At 33.9% G+C, this 22,882-nt stretch overlaps 1 protein-coding gene across 2 annotated transcripts in view; it reads left to right on the top strand.

The window, feature by feature from the left end:
• The window catches only part of HAPLN1 (hyaluronan and proteoglycan link protein 1), a 98,340-nt gene extending 83,585 nt beyond the window's left edge, over positions 1-14,755 (top strand). For both annotated transcript variants that reach the window (XM_003759868.3, XM_031967228.1), the window contains exons 4-5: positions 8,393-8,695; positions 12,926-14,755. In XM_003759868.3, the coding sequence (XP_003759916.1) occupies positions 8,393-8,695; positions 12,926-13,215 (593 nt within the window). In that variant the 3' untranslated portion in view covers positions 13,216-14,755. The remainder of the gene's footprint in view (positions 1-8,392; positions 8,696-12,925) is intronic.
• Positions 14,756-22,882: the final 8,127 nt, after the last annotated feature.

The following is a 22,882-nucleotide window of genomic DNA, read 5'->3' as shown; positions in this document are numbered from 1 at the left end:
CAATAATTTACATGTTTTTAATTATATGGAACAGAGAATAAATGCCACAAGATTTCAGAAAAAGAAAGGGATCAGTGTAGCTTGGAGTGATTAAAGAAAGCTTTATAGAAGAGAATGGAGTCCTAAAGGATAAAACTTAAATAAGTAAAAGGGAGATGAGAAGTAAGATTTTATAGCTGGCAATATCAATACGAATAGTCTCAGTAGTGTCCAGGACCAAAGTGTGTTCCAGAGAGAACGAGGAAATTTCTCTGGTTTAGCAAATGATTGATGTTGGAGAGCATTGGCAATCAAGTTTAAAGGGAAGGAAAAGGGTATGAGCATTTATTAAACACTTACTATATGCCACACACTTGTGCTAAGCTCTTTACAAATATTCTGTTTGACCACAACCCTATGTTGTTATTCATTTCTCAGTTATGTCTGACTTTTTATGACCTCATTTGGGATTCTCTTTGAGTGGTTTGCCTTTGCCTTCTTCATTGGATTAAGGCAAACAGGTTAAGTGACCTTCCCTGGGTAATAAGTATCTGAGGCGATATTGATATTCAGGTCTTCCTAATTCCAGGCCTGGTGCTCTATCTATTGAGTCACCTTGCTGTCGCAACAACCTTATGAATAGGTTATCCTCATTTTATTGTTAAGGACAGAGAGGCAAACAGAAATTAAGTTGCTTGCCAAGGGTCACATAGCTGGTTAAGTATCTGAGGCTAATTCTGAAGTCCTGTGTTCCTGATACTAATTCTAGCACTCTATCCACTGTGCTACTTAGCTCCCTCAGAACAGTTAGATCAAATTTTCTGGAAAGTTGAAAGCCTAAATGAGGAGTACTGGATCACATTAACATCAAATTTCAGTTAACATCCTGGGATTGTCATACAGAGTAGTAGGACACCATCAAAGTTTTTAATTCTCTCTTGCTAATTCTGATATTTATTATAGTGATTTAGGTTATGCAAACAGCATACATCATCTCATTTGATCCTCACAGTAGCCCTGTGAGGTACTACAGATATCTATCACAGCTGTACAGAGAAGGAAACTGAACGGAAGAGAGATTGTTTTAAAAAAATTACACAACCCACTAAAAACCAAGAACAGAAAAGTAAACATGTATTTCTTGTTTCTGACCAGTCTTCAGCTTAGCATCTAGCACCTTCATTAAGTATGTCATGATATGACAGTCATCAGCTCTAATTCAGGTGAGGCACACTCTAGTTCTTGGACAAGCAGAAATATGATATGTCACTATATCATTCTGCCAGTATTAATCAAATGCCAGCTATCAGCATTATCTAGAAGTCTCAGCACTCTAATGACAGAATGGAAACATCCTAAATCCAGAATGGGCTGAATTGTTCCATCAAATTATGTGGGAACTACCCTTAAGAGATGACCACTTTACCAGTTTATTATTTCCTAGAGAGTTCTTTGCTATTGCGTAGAGCTATCTCTCATCTATCTTCACCTCTTTAGAAATCCTTCAGATGAGGAGGGCTAATGAGGTATGTTTGTGTTAGACTGAGAGAGTTAAAAATCAATAGAAGCAGGTAAGGATAGCTAGGATTGGGAGAACTATTATTTGTATCAATAGAAATAATGCAACCCAATTAGAATGTATAGAATTGAATGATTTTGGAAAGGTATATGGGACTGACAGAAATTATTATTTTCTATTATATTATTAACCCATTATTAACTAATCAGGATCAAGACTTTTTATTTCCTCATCCAGGAACTAGCCCCTGTAGGTCAATTTGTCCATTTACAAAAAGCATGCCCTATAGAAGATATTGCCCTAATCCTCAAGGTACATGCTCCTCAATCTTGAGCAGACCCCACCCAACTAAGAGACCTTCTGTTTGAAGTATAAACAGAATTTAATCTAGGCAAATTTTTGCCCTGAGAGAATAAGCCCATGTCCTTGTAACCCATCATTGGAGTTTAGGGTGACTCAACTCATGAAAGAGAAAACCAAGACAGCCAAGTCTCATGATTAAGTCATATTCTCAAACAGGGGAATCTGAAGACTTTTAGCCCACCTCCTCATTTAAATGTCTATCAAACAGTTGGTTTCTCTTGTCAGGGACATTCTCTTTCAAAAAGAAATATTTAAGGCATTCAGTATCTCCATTAGGTGTCTTGGTAACTGAGAGAAACTTCTGACCATCAATTTATTGCTTATTAGCTGGCCTAATTAATAAATTGATTATTAATTACACCAAAATTATCTTTTGGATTCATCATTTATTTCAAGAGTCTGATGTGCACAATTGTAGCTTGCCCCAAAGTGTTTATTCTTTATGCTACTCTTGCTACTTATGCTATTCTCTTTCTCTTGCTACTCTCAATTGCATCAATCTTTCAAGATATTTATTGAGAAGTTACTATGTATTTAGGACCATACTAGATATTTAGGAGTATAAACTAATATATAGCATATGGTTCCTGTACTCAAGACGATTATAACATAGAAACAATATCTCTCTTGGATTGTTAAATTCCACTGAAAACTGTGTCTGCATTAGGACAAAAAACAAAAACAAAACCTCAACATATCTATTTGTTGGAATTGTCCAACAAGGAGCTTAGGAGGTTAAAGTTTACCAAGAGTAGCAAATTGGTTTTAATCTTCAGAACATGTTGTGATGTTTAAGATACTAGCTGAAAAAATACTCTCCTTCCTACTCCCTAAGTCTCCCCACCAAAAAAAAAAAGACATAGAAATAGGTTAAAAACGCATCATTTTGATATTGATTTAGTTACAGAAGTTCTTAACCTTTTTTGGGTAATGGGTTCGAGGGTGTTCAGGAATTTGTTACAACTAGCTCATGAAAAACAGTTGTTATATTTTAAGTGTGAACATTTATGTTCCAGAAATCAATAATTACAAACAAATCATAACTTGATTTGTTATTTTGTTAATTTATAGATTTAAGAAAATGATGGAGAAAATGTTGTTGATGGAGATTAAATTTTAAAATGTTCTATGTATACATAGGTGGATTGGTATTTTTTCATTCAAAGAGATGATTTTTAAACATTTATCAGTACATTGCAGCATAGAGTCCCTTTGGCAGTCTGGTGGAACCTATGGACCCTTCTAGAATAATGTTTTTAAATGGATAAAATTAAATATGTAGGATTTTAAAGGAAATCCATTATGTTGAAATACAGTTATCATATTTTTAACAAGCTCCAAGTTGAGAAGCATTCTTCTAGTATTTCATATGATACAGCATATTTATTCAGTCAATTGTAGTTGTGTATACTAATTCTCCAAATAATTTAAAATGTTCAATAAAAAGTTTTTGATTTTTGATTTTGACCTGCAAGTAGAGTGGGAAAATGAGTAAGTAGAGTTTGGGAAAAAGGCATACACCCTTCTTTCCCAGGCCTAAAATTTTGTCTTTTTTGTTTCCTTTTTTCTCCCCCCTGTTGCTAATTGAGAGTCACTACCTATGCCCTAATTTAGCTATAGGTAATTACAAGATTTTCCTCAGGAAGTCTTTTGCCTTATTGGTAGATGCTGACATCAGAAAAAGTGATCTGGCAGAGAATCAAAAGTATGTAATTCTAGGAATGCCCCTGTCAGTAAGGAACAGCTGATCCTTACAATGTGTGCACCAAATGTGGGTCAGCCAGTAAAATTGATGGCTTAAGACAGAGTTTACCAATACTTTGCTGAAATTTCTTTCTTTCATCATAGTGTTCTAGTAGAAATTAAAACTCCCTTTAGTAGAATCATAAATAATCACAATTACCACATTGTTGAAATGTTCTAGATTTAAAAACTATAGATCTAAATCCATAATTTATTTTTTTCTTTTTATCTTCCACTAATTTATCATGTGACATGGTATTTTTAAAACTGAATAAGTGGAGTATGTCAAATTTGACACCATAAAAGTCACATTTTTGGAGAACCTAAGCCAGAATGTGTTTTCCAGGCATTATGAAAATTATTCTTTGAATTAATATCATATCCATTCTTTCATGTTATCATTCCTGGGTCTGGTGGAAAATGGGAATTGGACCAAACAACTCTCCAAGCTTTTTTTTTTTTTTTTTAATTTAATAGCCTTTTATTTACAGGATATATGCATGGGTAACTTTACAGCATTAACAATTGCCAAACCTCTTGTTCCAATTTTTTACCTCTTACCCCCCCACCCCCTCCCCTAGATGGCAGGATGACCAGTAGATGTTAAATATATTAAAATATAAATTAGATACACAATAAGTATACATGACCAAAACGTTATTTTGCTGTACAAAAAGAATCAGACTTTGAAATATTGTACAATTAGCTTGTGAAGGAAATCAAAAATGCAGGTGTGCATAAATATAGGGATTGGGAATTCAATGTAATGGTTTTTAGTCATCTCCCAGAGTTCTTTTTCTGGGCATAGCTGGTTCAGTTCATTACTGCTCCATTGGAAATGATTTGGTTGATCTCGTTGCTGAGGATGGCCTGGTCCATCAGAACTGGTCATCATATAGTATTGTTGTTGAAGTATATAATGATCTCCTGGTCCTGCTCATTTCACTCAGCATCAGTTCGTGTAAGTCTCTCCAGGCCTTTCTGAAATCATCCTGTTGGTCATTTCTTACAGAACAGTAATATTCCATAATATTCATATACCACAATTTATTCAGCCTCCAACTGATGGACATCCATTCAGTTTCCAGTTTTTAGCCACTACAAAAAGGGCTGCCACAAACATTTGTGCACATACAGGTCCCTTTCCCTTCTTTATGATCTCTTTGGGATATAAGCCCAGTAGTAACACTGCTGGATCAAAGGGTATGCACAGTTTGATAACTTTTTGAGCATAGTTCCAAACTACTCTCCAAAATGGTTGGATTCGTTCACATCTCCACCAACAATACATCAATGTCCCAGTTTTCCCACATCCCCTCCAACAATCATCATTATTTTTTCCTGTCATCTTAGCCAATCTGACAGGTGTGGTATTATCTTAGAGTTGTCTTAATTTGCATTTCTCTGATTAATAATGACTTGGAGCATCTTTTCATATGACTAGAAATAGTTTCAATTTCTTCATCTGAGAATTGTCTGTTCATATCCTTTGACCATTTTTCAATTTCTCCAAGCTTTTCTAAGATGTTCCTTTACAATGCTTGAAGTCAAAAAATGTCTCCATATAAATTAAGAACTTTTTCCTTTCCTTTTTTTCAGACTCTTCAGATAAATGGTTCCAAAAGTTGTTAGGAGAATATTGGGGGATGGTCAGGAGAGTAATACTGCTAAGGGATAAGGAAAAAAAAAAAACAATAGAGACCTGGCATTTTGAATATCTATATGTGGGAATTGTCAATATTAGACTGAACAATATTCCATTTTTCTCTCTACTCTATCCCACCAGGGGTCACTGAGATCCAGCAAAGCCTCATTCTCATTTCTTGGCTTAAATTCAGCTTTCAGATTACATGTCCAAGAAGAGGGGGTGAGATGAGGAAGAAATCTTGGGTCTGGGCCAATTGGATAAAGCTGCTAACTAGATTGTCCTAGAGAGACAGATGTGTCTTACAAGCCTTAGTCAATGCTATTAAGTTTCCTTTCATATTCTTCCAGGATCCACTCATTAAAATATGTGTGTGTATGTATGTATATATATATATATATATATATATATATAATTTTGCCTCGTGGCTTTGATAAGTCTGCATTTGTCTTTAGAAGTATGAGTTTTCTTATAAAATAGCATATGTGATATACTAACAATATAAGATCAACAGAATAAGATTGAATATGCCATATATTCAAAAATATCTTTAATTATTTGGGTAAGGGGGAGGCAAAGGCATAACCTACAGTAAGGAGGTCTTTTGTACCCTTTTCCTTTCATTTTCCATCTTGTACCTTGTGGTTTTCCAAACTCTTCACAACCTTCATCCTTTATCCCATTCTCAAAACACTTTGCTTTCCAGTAGGCAAATGTGACATGGTACAGAAAAGTTAGAAAGAGTCTGACTCAGGAGCCATAGGATCTGGGTTCAAATCTTACTACTGATACTTATTATCTGTGACCTTGGAGCAAAGCATTTAATCTTCCTTGTTGCGGGGGGGGGGGGGGGGGGGGGAGGTAGAAAGGGTGGTAGATAAGATGGTCTGTGAGGAACCATCTAATTCTATATCCATAATGCATGCTGTCAATAGCTTAAAGTGATGGCCCACCTAGAGATGTGAAAATCATACCCAAATAAAAAAATAGTGACTTTCAGGAATCTTTAACAGAAAAGACAGTAAGGAAAATAATTTATGTGGTGTTGAGATGCCCAAAGAAGGTTTCCACAATTTCCCTGTACTCATAAACCTGGGTTCTAGTTAAAATCATTTAGTCAATTCTGTGCTATTGATGTTAATAATATAACTAAAGTTCTATCCAACATACTTATATATTTGACCAAGAGTTTCCTGTGTTTAAAGTAAGTTCTAGTAGTTCTTTAGAAAAATTATTGCTTTTAATGTATCTCTTTGACCTGGAAATAAGATGACAGGACTTTACTACCTCAAAATGCTTATCATGTCACAACTCATTAAATCAGTGAGCCACAAGCGAAAAGATTATATCCTCAAAACAACCTTGATTACTTAAGTAAAGGAAATGAAAACATTTTTAGTGGCTTCTGAAAGCTATTACTCCTTCTAGCTCAAAGTCAGGAGCCAAGTAAGAGTCATTATATTCTGGTAAGTAAGGAAAAGAAATATTTAATAACATGTCCCCATATTAGCCCCAGTAGTGATCAGATGTTCAGAGCCCAGGATGTGCAAGGCAACCTTTGGGAAGCTGTGATAGTTGTCTGGATTTTTTTTTAATAAAATAAATCAATATAGTAGTTATTTGAATAATCAGAAAAATGAGAACCTTCAACAAGAACAGAAATATTAAAATATTGAGGCTCTTAGATCCATGTACTACTTTAGGTGGGGGGGGGGAGACAAAAATAAACAAAAACTTAGAGGTTGCACTTGGAATGAATCAAAATATAATGGTCAAAAGTTGGATGCATATAATGTTGAATATCTGTGTATTTTAATTGTGTACTTTACCATAACAAAGCCCTATGAAAAAATCAATTTATATAAAGATAAATTAGATGTTTGTTCATGTTATAGAAATATTCAACATCATAGGGTCCCTTACATAGGAAGTAATTTCCTACTCCTTCTTTTCCTGTAAACTTCCTCCACCACCCCAGTTTAAAATGTAATCATAGATGTGCATAGAATTTGTGGGCAGATATGCCTATAATCACAATGAGTAGGATTCTTTTAAAAAAAGAAAATAAGAATGCAATTTTCATGAATATTAATATACAAAGGAAGGTATATGTCCCCATGTGACCACTTTAGCAAACTCCTTGATATATGAAAAAGTCTAAAAAAATGAAACTTCTCTGAGAAGCATTACAAAAAAAGATATTATGAAATAAAGTCAAGCAATTTCTCTACAAAGTCATCTTCCCACTCTCTTGCAACCACTGCCCCCCATTCTTTCAGGAATGATGCTGGGTATTGGCTATTGCCCAGATGCAGAGTGCTGAAGAGGGATCTTTGACAGGCTTAGTGAGTAATTAGTATGGGATAAGCTCAGCAAGTGTTTTGGGGTGTTTGGGGGTTTTGGAGCGGGGGTTGTTGTTGTTGTTTTTGCTGAGGCAATTGGGGTTAAGTGATTTGTCCAGAGTCACAAAGCTAGGGTGTCTAAGACCACATTTGAACTCAGGTCCTCCTGACTTCAGGGCTGGTGCTCTATGTATTGTGCCACCTAGCTGTCCCAGCAAGTGTGTTTTCTTAAGTGTAGAAAAAGGGCAGTTTGAAGTTAGTGGTTTGCAATTGATTCCTTTTTTAATTTGCTTTTAAATTACGTATGATGAGATCCAAAATTTAGACCTTAAGTGTCCATAGAGATATCTAATTCAAACCCCTCGTTTTTATAAAAGGAACTGAGATCCAGTTTAGCCTGTACCTTTAGCCTGTACCAAGGGAAATATTTCTTGAGTTCTAATCCTGATTTCTGTGAGTAGTTGGCTGAACAACCACAGGCAAACTCCACCACTCTTTAAGATCTCAGTTTGCTTATCTGCACAATAGAATGAGTTGGCCCACACATAGCTTAGTCATTTTCAGCAAGAGTGGTTTGACTCGAGTTAAACTGAAAGCCTTGGCTTAGGAATCAAATCACTCAATGATTTCTAAATAACCAAATCAGAATTAATTCAATGCTGAGGCTGAAGAGCCACTCATCAAAAAGGAGGCCCTTGTCAAATGACCATGATTGATTGCTCCGCATGATAGCTGCTTTAAAATCTGTATTTTTATTGGATTATATTGATTGATTTTTTTTTTCCCTTTCCATTTGGACAGGTGTGGTCTTTCCTTATTTTCCACGACTGGGACGCTACAATCTCAATTTCCATGAGGCTCGACAGGCTTGCCTGGACCAGGACTCTGTGATTGCCTCTTTCGACCAACTTTATGATGCTTGGAGGGGAGGGCTAGACTGGTGTAATGCTGGCTGGCTCAGTGATGGATCTGTGCAGTATCCCATCACTAAACCTAGAGAACCTTGTGGAGGGAGAAACACAGTGCCCGGTGTCAGGAATTATGGATTTTGGGATAAGGATAAAAGCAGATATGATGTATTCTGTTTTACATCCAACTTCAATGGTAAGAGTCAATCCTAATAATACTTATAAAATTCTTTAAGGTTTGCAAAGCACTTTAAAAACACATTATTTTATTCTCATAATACTAAGGTAGATACTATTTCTACCATTTTATAGACAAGGAAATTGAGGCTGAGAAGTTAAGTGATTTGTCCAGAGTCACACAATTATTAACTGTCTGAAATTGGATTTCAACTCAAGTCTCCTTGATTCCAGATCCATACTTTACTTTATTCACTGGACTCTTTAGCTGCCTACTTACAGTAGATGAGTGGTAATAAGGTCTAGGAAATAAAGAGGCAATCTCAGAATCAGGAAGGTCTGAGTTCAAATCTTAGAGGATCAATCACTTAATCTCTCAGTGTTCCAGCTAACTCTAAATTTGCAAAGGAGAAATCTTACTGGTAAAGGAAGTTTCCTTTTATCAATGAAATCATGAAGCCTATCTTTTAGCATAAATATATATATGTATATATATACACATACTATATGTACATGAATATATTTATTTACATGTGCATGTGTATATAGATATATACATGAATATGTACATTACATATACATATACACTCATATATAAAACACTTGACATATAGTTTGAGGTTCTGAGCTACTTACTCATTTCCCTGGGCATCTACTTTAATCTATAAAATGGTCATAGGGAATTTGATTATATGATTTCTAAAGTCTCATCCAGCTCTAGATCCTAGATCCAGGGCCATTTAATTCAATAATTCAAAATAAATTAATTTATTACTGAACAACAATCACCCTTAAGCTCTGAAGCTATTTTTTAACAACCATAATTTAAAACACTGAGATTTATATATCGAGGAAATATGGTCCAGAGAACCTGGTTTGATTCTCCAATGATCCACTTACTAGAATGATGTGATAATAACTTGGGACAAAGTAATATATTAAAATTTATTGATCTATACAATAAACTTTACAACCTTTTACATATTGGAAAAAAGCATAGTATTTCTTTCTTTGCTGAAGGATACTTTGTTTACACAATTTGTAAAATTGTTTTACATAATCCATCAATGATTGCACACTATTTTAAATCTTAATTCTTTCAATTCTTTATCATAAAATCATAGTTTTGTTATTTGATGTTAAGAGAAACTTTGAAAAACTGTTCATCTTTCAAAATTTATTCTTGGTTATATATAGCCTTTCTGTTTTCAGTGGAATTTAAATCATGTAAAAATGGCCATTGAATTATATTTATCTCTTAAAAACATTTCTTAATCTTATATGACATCTCACAGTGTAAGGTCATGTTATCTTGTTCCATTTCCATAAGGATTTCTATAATTTTGGAACAATTTTGATTCTCATTATATTAAAATATTCATAAGAATTCATTATTTTACAGCCCACTACTAATAATCCACTCCCTCAGAAAACTTTCTACAACCTAGTGAAGACAGTCAAATCTTGATGTTTCACCTGAACTTCTTGTACTAATTATTATATAGCTTTGAATTAATAGGTGAACTATATCATCAAAATGACTTTCCCCCATCTTTATTAATCTAGTCTTTGAATTATCTTGCCCATGATGAGTTATTGGTTTTTTTTTTTTCCTTTTTAGTAAAGATTAACACCTATTTGTTTGTTTTTACTTATATGTTAGTATTCTTCCACTGCAGGATGCCTACTGTTATAGAAGAATCAATAGCAACTCATCTAGCTAGTAGATCTCTCTGAAAGTCTTTGTAGAAATAATTTTTCAATTCCTGGCATTGTTTTTTCTTTTGTGACAACCAAATTTTTCTTTGCACTCTTGTGTCACTTGATCCTGTTTCATTGAAGGCTTGAGCCATTCTTTAAAAACATGGCTTTTTTCCACTAATAGCAACTACAATATCACTAGTAGTAACTATTTAGTGCTCTTTAAATGCTACAATTTTTTGTAGATTCCTTGGTGTAATATTAAGTCCTAAAGGAAAGAGAAACATAAAAGAAGAGAACAACAAAACACATAAATGCAGAAAAAAAAAAAGCTCACATAAAACTACCAGGGAATTAATTAAATGTGGGAAAAGCAACTCAGTCTGATTTCATCTTGTCAAGGTCAGATGTACTGAATCAACTCACTGTCAGGAGAAGCAAAACCCCCTGATCATTGCTGTCATAGAATGATACAATATCAAAATTATTGCTTGTCCCAAGTTATTGAACTTTTTAGTTTCCTCATTTATGATATAAAGATGATGACCTTTGATTCTACTTCTAGTCCCAAGGCTATTATTAATTGAATTCAGTTTTCCACTTTAACTATACTTTTAATATTTAAATAAATAAACATATATTAAGTTTCTGCTATAGAGACAGGTAGATGGTACAGTAGATAGAGCACTCGGTCTGGAGTCAGGAAAATGAGTGCAAACATCAACCTCAGAGATTTACTAGCTGTTTGACTATTGGCAAGTCACTTAACTCCTATTTGCCTCAGTTCTTCATCTGTTAAATGAAGACATGCTAGAGAAGGAAATGGCAAACCACTCCAATCAATATCTTTGCCAAGAAAATCCCATGGACAAAGTCCATGAGGTCACAAAAAGTAGAATGTAACTAAACTGCAACAACAGTGTTTCAGGTCCTATGCTAAACATTAAGGATATGCATGAGAAAAAGAGTCCTCTTCAAAAAACTTGCAATCTAATGGATTCTAGGTTAAGGTTGATTTTGAAAAGTATAAAATTAGTTCTTTTCCTAACATAAGGAAAATTAAAGCGGGGAAATTCTCTTGAAATGATTAATATATAATTCAGACAAAAATAAACAATTTTATTATTCCTACATTTCAGTTTATGACCAAGAGACAGAAAGGCTGATGGTTGAATTAGTGTTACTGATATGCTAGATAATGCCATTTGTGTGCATGCAGTCACCATGAGTAAAGTACTTTGTAAAACTTAGACTGCTATAGAAATAGATATAGATATATAGAGATATATAGTTAAGTTTTATAGATATATTGATATATCTCTCAGGTCTTATTTACTTCCATTATTTGTGTTACTTTTACTTTAGGCAATTGAAAAGGCAAGAAATGTGCAGAAAAATAATAAAGGTCAAGTGATTCAACAAATTCAAATTAATACACATTTACTGAACACTTGTGATGTTTGAAGCATTGTACTAGTTATAGAGACCAACCTTATAATGTTCATTTATTCATTCAACAAGCACTTATTAAAATTCCATTATTTATCATTCTACATATTCTCCTTCACCCCACAATCATATCATAACAGCCTCAACATAGACAGACACATTTGAATCAACTCACAATTAAATCATTTAGATTTTGGGATAAAATTCATTGAGAATAAATCCTTTGTCTTCTGACTCAAGCTAAATACATTGAAACTATTCTATCTGTGCTTAAGCTCATGTTATATTTTATTCATGAAAAGAATCTTAGAAATTTAATATCCAATAAGTAAATCATAAATCCTTGTTATTAAAAAAAGAAGAAAGAGGTGGTAATTAGGTATTAGGGTTTTCTTTAAAGGCTTCAAATGAATTGGAAAAAGAGGAATAAATGAAATTCAGGCATTTTATTGTGAATAAAATGAATTGGCATTTACATTCTAAGCACTTGTTATTGGTTGCAAGTAACTTCCTGTGTTTTTGTATTTTCTTACATGGTCTCTTTAAATCTTTTCGCATTGTATTCTTAGGATGAGAATAATCTCTTTTTGATACCTGTAATGAAAAGACCTGGAGAGCTTTTGATTTTTTTCAATGAACTTTTATGGGAAGAATGTGTTTGATCCTTTTTCATATTCAAATTTTGCCTCCTGGAAAGTTGTGCTGAAGTTCAGTCTTGCTATAGCTTCAAATTTAAATAGATCTCACACTTAGCATGTACCACAGCCTTTCTAGTGCTCAATAATGGTTCTTTTAGTCACTAATTAACTAGCTGAAACTTCATCTGTCGTTTCCATTTGCTCTTAAAAGGGCACATCTGAACACACATTTGGCAGAACAGAAAAAAAGAAACTTATTAATGGAAAGCAACCTGGGGGTATTACAATTAATTAGCTATTCCCTGTTGCAGAGCCATCCCGGCCAATAGTGTTTCCCCTTTCATCTTCAGTCAGAAACACTTCCATTTCTTGTCTTAACGCCTGTTTATAACCTGCTATGACTTCTCAGTTACTGTCCAATCCTCGACCAACTCACAGCGTTTTCCTTCCTCCTTCCACAGGTCGCTTTTACTACCTAATCCATCCAACCAAGCTGACCTACGATGAGGCAGTCCAGGCTTGTCTCAACGATGGTGCTCAGATAGCTAAAGTGGGCCAGATGTTTGCTGCCTGGAAACTCCTGGGTTATGACCGATGCGATGCAGGCTGGCTGGCAGACGGGAGCGTTCGTTACCCCATCTCCCGGCCGAGGAGACGCTGCAGTCCTACCGAAGCAGCTGTGCGCTTTGCGGGCTTCCCAGATAAAAAGCACAAGCTGTATGGTGTCTACTGCTTCAGAGCGTACAACTGAGTGTACCCTAGAGCACTACCATTTTAAAGTCATTCAGAACATGTGAAAGATTTCTTTTCAATATGAACTCATGCAATTTACCAAAACTGTGATAACCCTTTTTTACTTACTGTAAAGAGTCATTTTCATAAAAAAAAGTCCAATACATTAATTTGTTTTTGTAAAACTATCATTCAATATATATTATAAATTAATATAATTTTAATGGAAGCTCTATATAAAGCTTTAGAGCCAAACTGTTTAAGCTACATCATCCCAACCAAATATGCTTTCAGGAATGGGGCATGCAATAGCTTGAGGATTGCTAGGACTAACTAAATTAAGGAATTGTAAAGGCTACTCGAAGCAGCAGCTTACACAAGCACAAATTTTCCACCTTTGTACAATTTTGAAATGCACTACAAGAAACCAATCAGATCTGCAGATGTGAGGCCCAGTCATCTTTTCATACCGGGGCCTCTATGAGGTTGCAAAACAAAACAATTTCACAAGGGAACAAATAGACACTTTTCTAAAAGTCAGTATTTAGAACACTAACAGACAAGTTTTATTTTACTATTTTAAATATCACCTTTCTGATGGAGAACATTGCATAAAAATGAGCACAGTTAGTTCCCTTCAATAATTTTCTATCATGAGAGAAATGTTGAAGAGCAGATGACAGTCAATGAATGAGCCTTCTTTTCTTCAAACTCAAATTAAGAATGCCTGAGAGGACTTCTATTACTTTTTTGAGTAGCTTTACTGGGTTATATTTAAACTCCAAGGGCCGTTTGCAGAGAAGCAGTTACTGTCATATCTACTCAGGGCAGTTACATAAATGAACTGCTGGACAGAAAAAAAAATTAAAATTTAGCAGCTCAATTTTATATTAACCTATGAAATGTTATAGTGTTTAAAAAATTACTAAACTATTTAATGTTTCTTCCTATTTACATTTCATAAGGGAAAATATTTAAAAGTTTTAAGGGGGAAAAAGCTGCTAACACTTATACTTCAAAATAACTAAGCTTGCCCAAGTTCCCAAGGAACTTCCTTTTAATGGAGGTAACTAAAATCTTATTTGGCATCCATGGTGGTTTTTTTTTTAATAGGAAAAAGTACAATTATAAACTCTCCAAATTGAAAATATGGTTAATTATGTCACTTCCCTTAGTTAATTAATCATCATCAAGCTTAATGAAATACTGAAGTGAAATTAATCACAGTTTCAAGAAATCTTCAGGGCTTTAAAAGAGATGTTAGCTCTGGGTTGGAAAAAAGATGTTTATATATTCACAGTTTCAATCAAAACAGAACCCAGAATTCTGTCCCTTCTCCCTTTTCCTTTATTTTATTTTTTGAAGAGCATTGAGAACCCACAGGGACCAATATTTGTACTTAAGTTATCTTTCCATTTCCCATTGTTTCCATAACTAGTTCTGATAAATGGGATTTATTTAATAGTGTGATCCAAGTATGCCACAGCTGGTATGTTTTCATGAATGTTCTCATGTAGATTCTTTCCCATGGCCATGAGTAAATAAACCTATTTCCTGAACTGATTGTGGTTGCATTAAAGCTCTGTAATAATTCCAATAAATTTATTCTATGAATGTAGAGTTTTGTGTCTGAAAGGTATAGAACTACCATTGGAGTCCAGGAAATCATAAATAGGTTCATATATTATCTAGAGAGACTACTGTAAATAAAAGTATATCATTTCCTTCATCAAAAGCTAGGATATCTGGAAATCATCAGATGCTGTAATATTGAAAGAGGACAATGTATGTTATGCATGCACAATTTTTAAAAAATAGTCTAGATATACAATATGTAAAAAATATAAACGTCCAAAGAGATTGTAAGTTATAATCCAAATACTACTGTCTAAGTTAGAAATCAGACTCACACTCCTAAGCTTAGAGAGATCTGAAAGAGCTAGGATAAGACAAATATATTATTTAAAGAAAGGCAGGACCTACTGATCTTTTTCTTGTCCTATTAAATGTCTCACAAAGGAGAAAAATCTCCAGGTAACTAGGGAAATAACCATCTCTCTCATTTTGATTAAGGGGGTTAACTCATTAGAAGGAGCCCTTAATAAAGAGCGATTACCTATATTACAAGCACTTTATTAAGAATGAAAGTGTGAAAGAAATTTCTAGTGGAACAGGCATGTAGTTTTCAGCTATTGCTGCAGAGCTCCAGTCTACCTTTATAATGTTAAAGCTTAGTAACCTTTCTTAACTTTTGAATAAACTTACTAGTACAGGAATTGGTGCTGATTAAAACCTCTGAAAAGACTGTTAGTTATTTAAAAACTATACCAAGTGTCCACACCATTTTTCATTCTTTCTTAAAATGAAAACAAAAGCATTAGAATGAATACTGCTGAGCAGCATATCACCTTCATGCCCTCTGGACTCTGAATTCAATAATGAGATCTTTCTAAAGTTCTCCACTTGCAATTTTCCTATTCAATACCCATTCTTCAACTTTTTTTTCCCCTGAAGTGACCCACTGAAGAGAGGCCTAAAAAAAGGAACACTAATATAGTAAAACTCTTAACAGAAGGTTGGTAGTGTTGCCAAAAATCGAAATCGCTCCTTAGACAAGGAGCATTTATAGAGTGAGAGGCTGTGGTCAAAGAAACCTTTTTTTGATCATTATATCCTAATGGAACTCTTGTCATCCCCACCAGGAACAAAGTGGATGTACAGGTTTTATTGTGCTTTTTACACTTGAACAACCAAAATAATGCTATGGAGAAAAAATAGGCTAACACATCAAAGGGTGATATAGGAGGCAATATGTGTCGTACACATTAACACTGTATACCACCTTTTAATGACTGCTGCCATCTTTTACCACAGTAATTTTTAGTCAGATATGGAATTTGTAATTTAAAATCTCTCTTATAGAAAAGGGGCCGGTACCTATTAGAGTTTTATTTTATCAGATATCGTAGTAGCATATTTTGTTGGGAATTCGACCCTGGCTCAAAGGAGACTCCAATCTGGTTGCTGGCAGCCATGTTGAGTTTCTTGATTTCAGTGCTCCAGAGAAGATGGTGGTTTCATGGAGTAGTTGACCACTACAGAAGGAGAGAAGAAAGGGAATTGCTTATCATATTTCAGCATGGAACACATAGAGATAAATAAATGGATTAGAGATACATTTCTGTTGGGAAGTTTACTGTATCATAGCTCACTACTGCCAGAGTAGCAATGGTGTACAACACAGAAAGTGGGAAAAAAAAAAAAACTACAACATTAAGAACCTGAAACAATAAAAATATTTAAATAAATGAAAATCTGCATTTAAAGCCATTTTAATGTGCACTCCAGTAAAGATTTCTGAGGTAAAAAACCAATCTGTATTATCAAAAAATGTTTTCATTTTTCTGTAAGAGACAATGAGCTGGTGAAAAGAATATTAAAAGTGAATGTTGTATTGCTGCAGTATTTGTTTTTGAGTCTTCTGAATTGTTAGAAGCTGAGCTAGTCTATTTCGAACTCTTTGGGGACACATTTAAAAGAAAGACAGTTAACTCATCTTTAAAAGTGCTACCATATTTGCCACCCAATTGTACCAGATCAAATGAATTTCTCCCAAGTTTCTATAAAATTAAAAAAAAAAACTCTGCTGGGGGAAAGTTTCCTAGATCCACTAGACTTTCTCCTTATTTTGATTTCATTTCAATTCATATTTATCAGAGAAGAAGCCCCAGAAAGCTATTTAGTCTATCTAGCTAATTAAAAATGAGGCTACTTAAGTTTGACTTAATTGAAGAATAGATAACACTCTTATAAAATATGATTTTTCCAGTAATTCAATCTTTCCCTTCACCTTTCTACTCCCAAGTCAAGAAACATTTTCTCTTTTTTAAAAATATATTTTATTTCTTTTATCAAATAGTTCCTGATTACATTTTAAAATATTTTAGCTTCATTTTTCAAAATCATGAGCCTCAAATTCTCTCCCTCCTTTAGCCTTTCCCACACCTCTTGAGAAAGCAAGAAATAAAATAACAATAAGAGTATCTGGCCTGAAGTCAGGAAGAGGCATCTTCATCAAATGTGGTCTCAGATACTTACAACCTATGTGATCCTGAGCAAGTTACTTTATCCTGTTTGCCTCAGTTTTCTCATCTGTAAAATAAACTGTAGAGGAAATGATACTCCACCAATTCTGCCAAGAAAAAACCCAAGTGGGGTCACACAGAGTCCAATATGACTGAAAAATGACTGTTTAAAATATAAATTAAAAATAATGAGATGGAACTTGGGAGGGGAAACAGGCAATTAAGTGGATAGAGTGCCAAGTCTAGAGAAGAAAAGACTGATGGTTAATATAAAATCAAATCTTTATCTTTGATGTTTGCTTTTCAGATGGACTTTTTCCCATTACCACCTAAAATTTTTTTTCAACAATACTAATGAAGCTCAGCATATTCTCCTCACAGAATAGGATTTAATTCCTAGAATGACATCACTTTCTATGTAATTTTATTGCCTTTGAAAAGGCACATTGCCAAATTCACAGTGCAAATATTAGATGAGTGGATACTGTCCATAACTGGTGATAGTTTCTTTCTGAAGTCTGTTAAATGTACTTGTTGATTCAGAACTTCCATCTGCAACATTGCTTTTTGAAAAGAAGTTTGGCATTGTGGGAAATTCTTTTAGGTTTTTTTTTTTTCCTGTTCATCAGGGTATCACTAGTAAATAACTATTCCAACACAGTAATTACCTTTAAAAATAAACAGCCTCAATTGGTCCAAGAGTTCCAAACTTTCTTGATTTACCCTCAGTTCGTGTAGACAGTGGGCTTTTTATTCAAAACATCTAAACCCAGTTTCTCACCTGCATAAGAGAAATATAACCTATAGAAGCAACATAAAATGATTTAATTAATTTATGGGAAAGAAAGAGGATTTAGGGATTAAGGAGATAGCAATCTGGTCACAAATCACCACCTTTGGAAAAACCACGTGTATAAATCTTAGTGGGCAACATCTGGGACTTATCAGATGATGAGTCAGAAAACATAGTAGTGACAAGCTCAGGCACCCTGGAGACTGCTGTTCTTGACTTCTCTGGGAAAAAGATAAAAGTAGAGCCAGAGATCTGGCAGTTGCATAGGCTACTAACAGCCAGGGAATCATTTGCCACTTTGGCCAAGTGTAAGTGATGAATGAGTTCCTCCTATGGATCCTATTTGTTGACAAAGGAAAAAACTGAGGGGACTTTTTTTCTCCTGCTTGGTTTTATCATATTTGTGGTAACAAAATCAAAAGGGAGAATTATCATTTGTTCTTTTGCTTCCTGCAACTCAAATAATTAGAACTGAATTCTTTTTTTTTCTTAGTGACACATCTTTATATTTTTTTATTATTATTATAGCTTTTTATTTACAAAACATATGCATGGGTAATTTTTCAACATTGACCATTGCAAAACCTTCTGTTCCAACTTTTCCCCTCCTTCCCTCCACCCCCCGCCTTAGATAGCAGGTAGTCTAATACATGTTAAATATGTTAAAGTATATGTTAAATCCTACACACACACACACACACACACACACACACACACACATACATTCTTATACAATTATCTTGCTTTGCAAGAAAAGTTGGATCTAGAAGAAAGAAAAAAATCTGAGAAAGAAAACAAGAATGTAATCAAACAACAGAAAGAATGGAAATGCTATGTTGTGGTTCACATTCATTTCCCATAATAGAATTGAATTAGAGTTATTATGGTCTCTCTTCTTTGAAAGCACCTGGAAAGAGGAGCTGATTATACTTCTCTAGATTCCACCAGGTCACATCCTTCTCAGTATTTCCTTCCATTGGTTCTATTCAGAACCCTGATTTGGCCAGAGGAGCCATCCTTTAAAAGTTCCTTACCATTAATGGATCATTTAATTACTATCTTTTCAGAAAAGTGTCATGAAAGAACTCAATCTCTGTGGTTACCTAAGGAGGAATCAATTGAATTTTTTTTTCCCTTTTACAAAGCTGGGAAAAGAAGATATTTAAAGTAGTGATTTGAATTTTTTTATTCCTTTAAAGTCTTATCACTGGGATTCTCCTCATATTCCCATATAATAATATATATAAGGACTGATTTTACTTTGTTTTACAAGGATCTTAAACATTCTTATTTCAGGACATTTGCATTATAGACAGGCTTCTACTCCTGCTCTTTTCAATGACAGTAACTTTTCTTTTACCCATATTTGGATTCACCCTTTCTAGAAGCTTCCAACTACCTATCTAACTGGGATCTAACTTCCTGTGATATCAGAGGTGGGAAGAAAAATCAAAACAAGTGAGATAATGTGACCCCCCCTTCATAAAATACATTGATCTCATCTGTTTAAGGATTGACCCTGTTGTGGAAGACTAACACAAGTATACTTACAACAAATTGAGGGGAAATGACAATGGCATGTAGCAGGTATCAAGTCCAGAGGCCAAATATATGCAAAGTTATTGTTATTTTTATTGTTTGTTTATTTTTAATATACATTTGATGAATCATGTTAGGAGAGAAAAATAAGAACAAAAATGAAAAACCATGGGGGAGGAAAAAAAAAACAGAAAAAAGAAGTAAACATAGCATGTGTTGATTTACATTAAATCTCCATAGTTCTTTTTCTGGATGCAGGTGGTATTTTCTATCCAAGATCCATTGGGTATGCCTTGGATCACTGAACCACTAAGGAGAATCAAGTCTTTCATAGTTGATCATCACATATTCTTGTGTTATTGTGTACAATATATTCCTGGTTTTGCTTATTTCATTCAGCATCATTTCATGTAAATTTTCCCAGGCCTTTCTAAATCAGCTTGTTCATTATTTTTTAAAGAACAATAATATTCCATTACTTTGATATACCAAAAGTTGTTCACCATTCCCCAATTGCTGGGCATCTACTCCTTTTCCAATCTTTACTACGACAAAAAGAGCTGCTACAAACATTTTTGCACATGTGGGTCCTTTTCCCTCTTTATGATTTCCTTGGGATACAGACCCAGCAATAGCACTTCTGGGTCTAAGGGTATACATAATTTGATAGCCCTTTGGGCATAGTTCCAAATTGATCTCCAAAATGGTTAGATTATTTCACTCCACTAACAATGTATTCATTTTCCCACATCCCCTACACATTTATCATTCTTTTCCTGTCATTTTAGCCAATCTGAGAGGTGTGATGTGGTACCTTAGAGTTATTTTAACTTGCATTTCTCTAATCAATAGTGATTTAGAGTTTTTTTCATATTACTACAGATGGCTTTAATTTCATCATCTGCAAATTGTCTGTTCATATCCTTTGACCCATTTATTAATTGGGGAATGACTTGTATTCTTATCAATTTGACAAAATTCTTTATATATTGTAGAAATGAGTCAACCTTTATCAGAAACACTGGCTGTAAAAAAATTTTTCCCAGCTTTATACTTCCCTTTTAGTCTTGTTTCTATTGTTTTTGTTTGTACAAAAACTTTTTAATTTAACATAATCAAAGTTGTCCATTTTGCCTTTTGTAATATTCTCTAGGCCTTCTTTGTTTATAAATTCCTCCCTTCTCCAAAGATCTGATAGGTAAATTATACCTTGCTCTCCTGAATTGCTTATAGTATCACCTTATATGTTCAAATCATGTACCCATTTTGATGTTATTTTGGTATGGAATGTGAAATGTAGGTCTATGCTGAGTTTCTGATGCATTAATTTCCAGTTTTCCTAGTAGTTTTTGTCAAATACTGAGTTCTTGTCCCAGAAGTTGGAGTTGGGGATTTATCAAATAAACCTTGATTATTGTGTTGTATATATCTAACCTATTCCACCAATGCACCATTCTGTTTCTTAGCCAGTACCAAATGGCTTTGATGACTGGTGCTTTATAATATAGTTTTAAATCTGGTACTGCTAAGCCACCATCCTTTGTATTTTTTTTTCCATAGTATTCTTGACCTTTTGTTCTTCTAGATGAATTATTATTTGGATATTGTTTTTTTCTAGTTCTAGAAAATAATTTTTGGCAGTTTAATTGGTATGGCACTGAACAAGTAGACCAATTTATGAGGAACTGTCATTTTTATTATATTAGCTCAGCCTATCCATGAGCAATTGATATTTTTCCAATTGTATATAGATGTGACTTTATTTGTGTGAGAAGTGTTTTGTAATTGTGTCTGTATAGCTCCTGAGTTTGTCTTGAAAGATAGGCATCCAAATATTTTGTCTACAGTTATTTTAAATGGAATTTTCCTTTTTATCTCTTGCTGCTAAGCTTTGTCCATAATATATATAAATGCTGATGATTTGTATGGAATTTTTTATATTCTGCAACTTTGTTAAAGCAGGTTTTGGATGATTTTCTAGGATTCTTTAAGTATATCATTATATTATCTGCAAAAGATGATAGTTTTATTTCCTCATTGCCTATTGTAATTCTTTTAATTTTTTTCTTTTCTTATTCCTAAAGCCAACATTTTCTAATACAATGTTGAATAAATGGTTATGATAATGGGCATCCTTGTTTTACCCCTGATCTCATTGGGAATGCATTCAGTTTTTCTCCATTACAAATAATGCTTGCTGTTGGTTTTAGATATTGTTTATCATTTTAAGGAAAGCTTCCTTTATCCCTGTTCTGTACTGTTTTTAATAGGCATGGGTGCTGTATTTTGTCAAATGCTTTTTCTGTATCTATTGAGATTATCGTATGATTTCTGTTGGTTTTGTTATTGATATGGTTTATTATGGTAATATTTTTTTTCTGATATGGAAACACCCCTGCATTCCTGGTATAAATTCTACTTTGATAATATTTTATTTAAAATGTTTGCATCAATATTCATTAAGGAGAATGATCTACAATTTTCTTTTTCACTTTTTACTCTTCCTGATTTAGATGCCAGTATTTGTATTTTCTACAAAATTATTGTTTTCTCCCTCTTCTATAGAATTAATATTATCTCAATCAAAACTTGAACTCTCTCAGTGGCCAAGTCAATGATGACTTATACTTCCTTGAGATACAGTTGTATTATTTATGTCTTTCAGGTGACTATTATGCTTATGTATCTTATCTTGCCCTTTCCTTATTTACTGCTCAAGATGTCATAAAAACATCTTTCCTCATGTGAGATAAAATACACTTGTCGTAAAGACCCAAAACTTTTAACATTATTGCTGGTTTGCATCTTCTGTAAGAATTTCAACTATCTTCCCCACCCTACCCTACCCGCCAAAAGCAGCTGTAACAGCCTGGATAATCATCTTTCTTAAAATATTTGTCAAAAGGTTGTATTTTTCTTGGATCTCAGCCTATAAGAAATATGCTTACAGAAGATAGATCAAGATGAAGAAAGTGAAGGCAACTTGGTACAATGGGTTTACTGCCAACACTGTAGTCAGAAAAACTAAGATCTGAAAGGTTGTGAGACACTACTCCCAGGATCCTGAGCATGTCACATCTGAGTCACAGATAAGAAGAGATCTATGTGATAAAAAAAAAAAAAAACTGTAATGAGAAAATGATGTAAGAAACTTAAGAGTTTGAAAATAGTAAAAAATCACTTATAAATTGTAAATCATTTAGTACATTGTGATATCAGGTTATAAGAAATTCTTCAGTAAAAAGTAATTCTTGATGAACCTTATCAAA

The sequence above is a fragment of the Sarcophilus harrisii genome, chromosome 1 (assembly GCF_902635505.1).
Source record: "Sarcophilus harrisii chromosome 1, mSarHar1.11, whole genome shotgun sequence".
Taxonomy (NCBI): Eukaryota; Metazoa; Chordata; class Mammalia; order Dasyuromorphia; family Dasyuridae; genus Sarcophilus; species Sarcophilus harrisii.
Note: the sequence above shows the minus strand (reverse complement) of the source record. Positions and strands in the feature narration are given on the sequence as shown.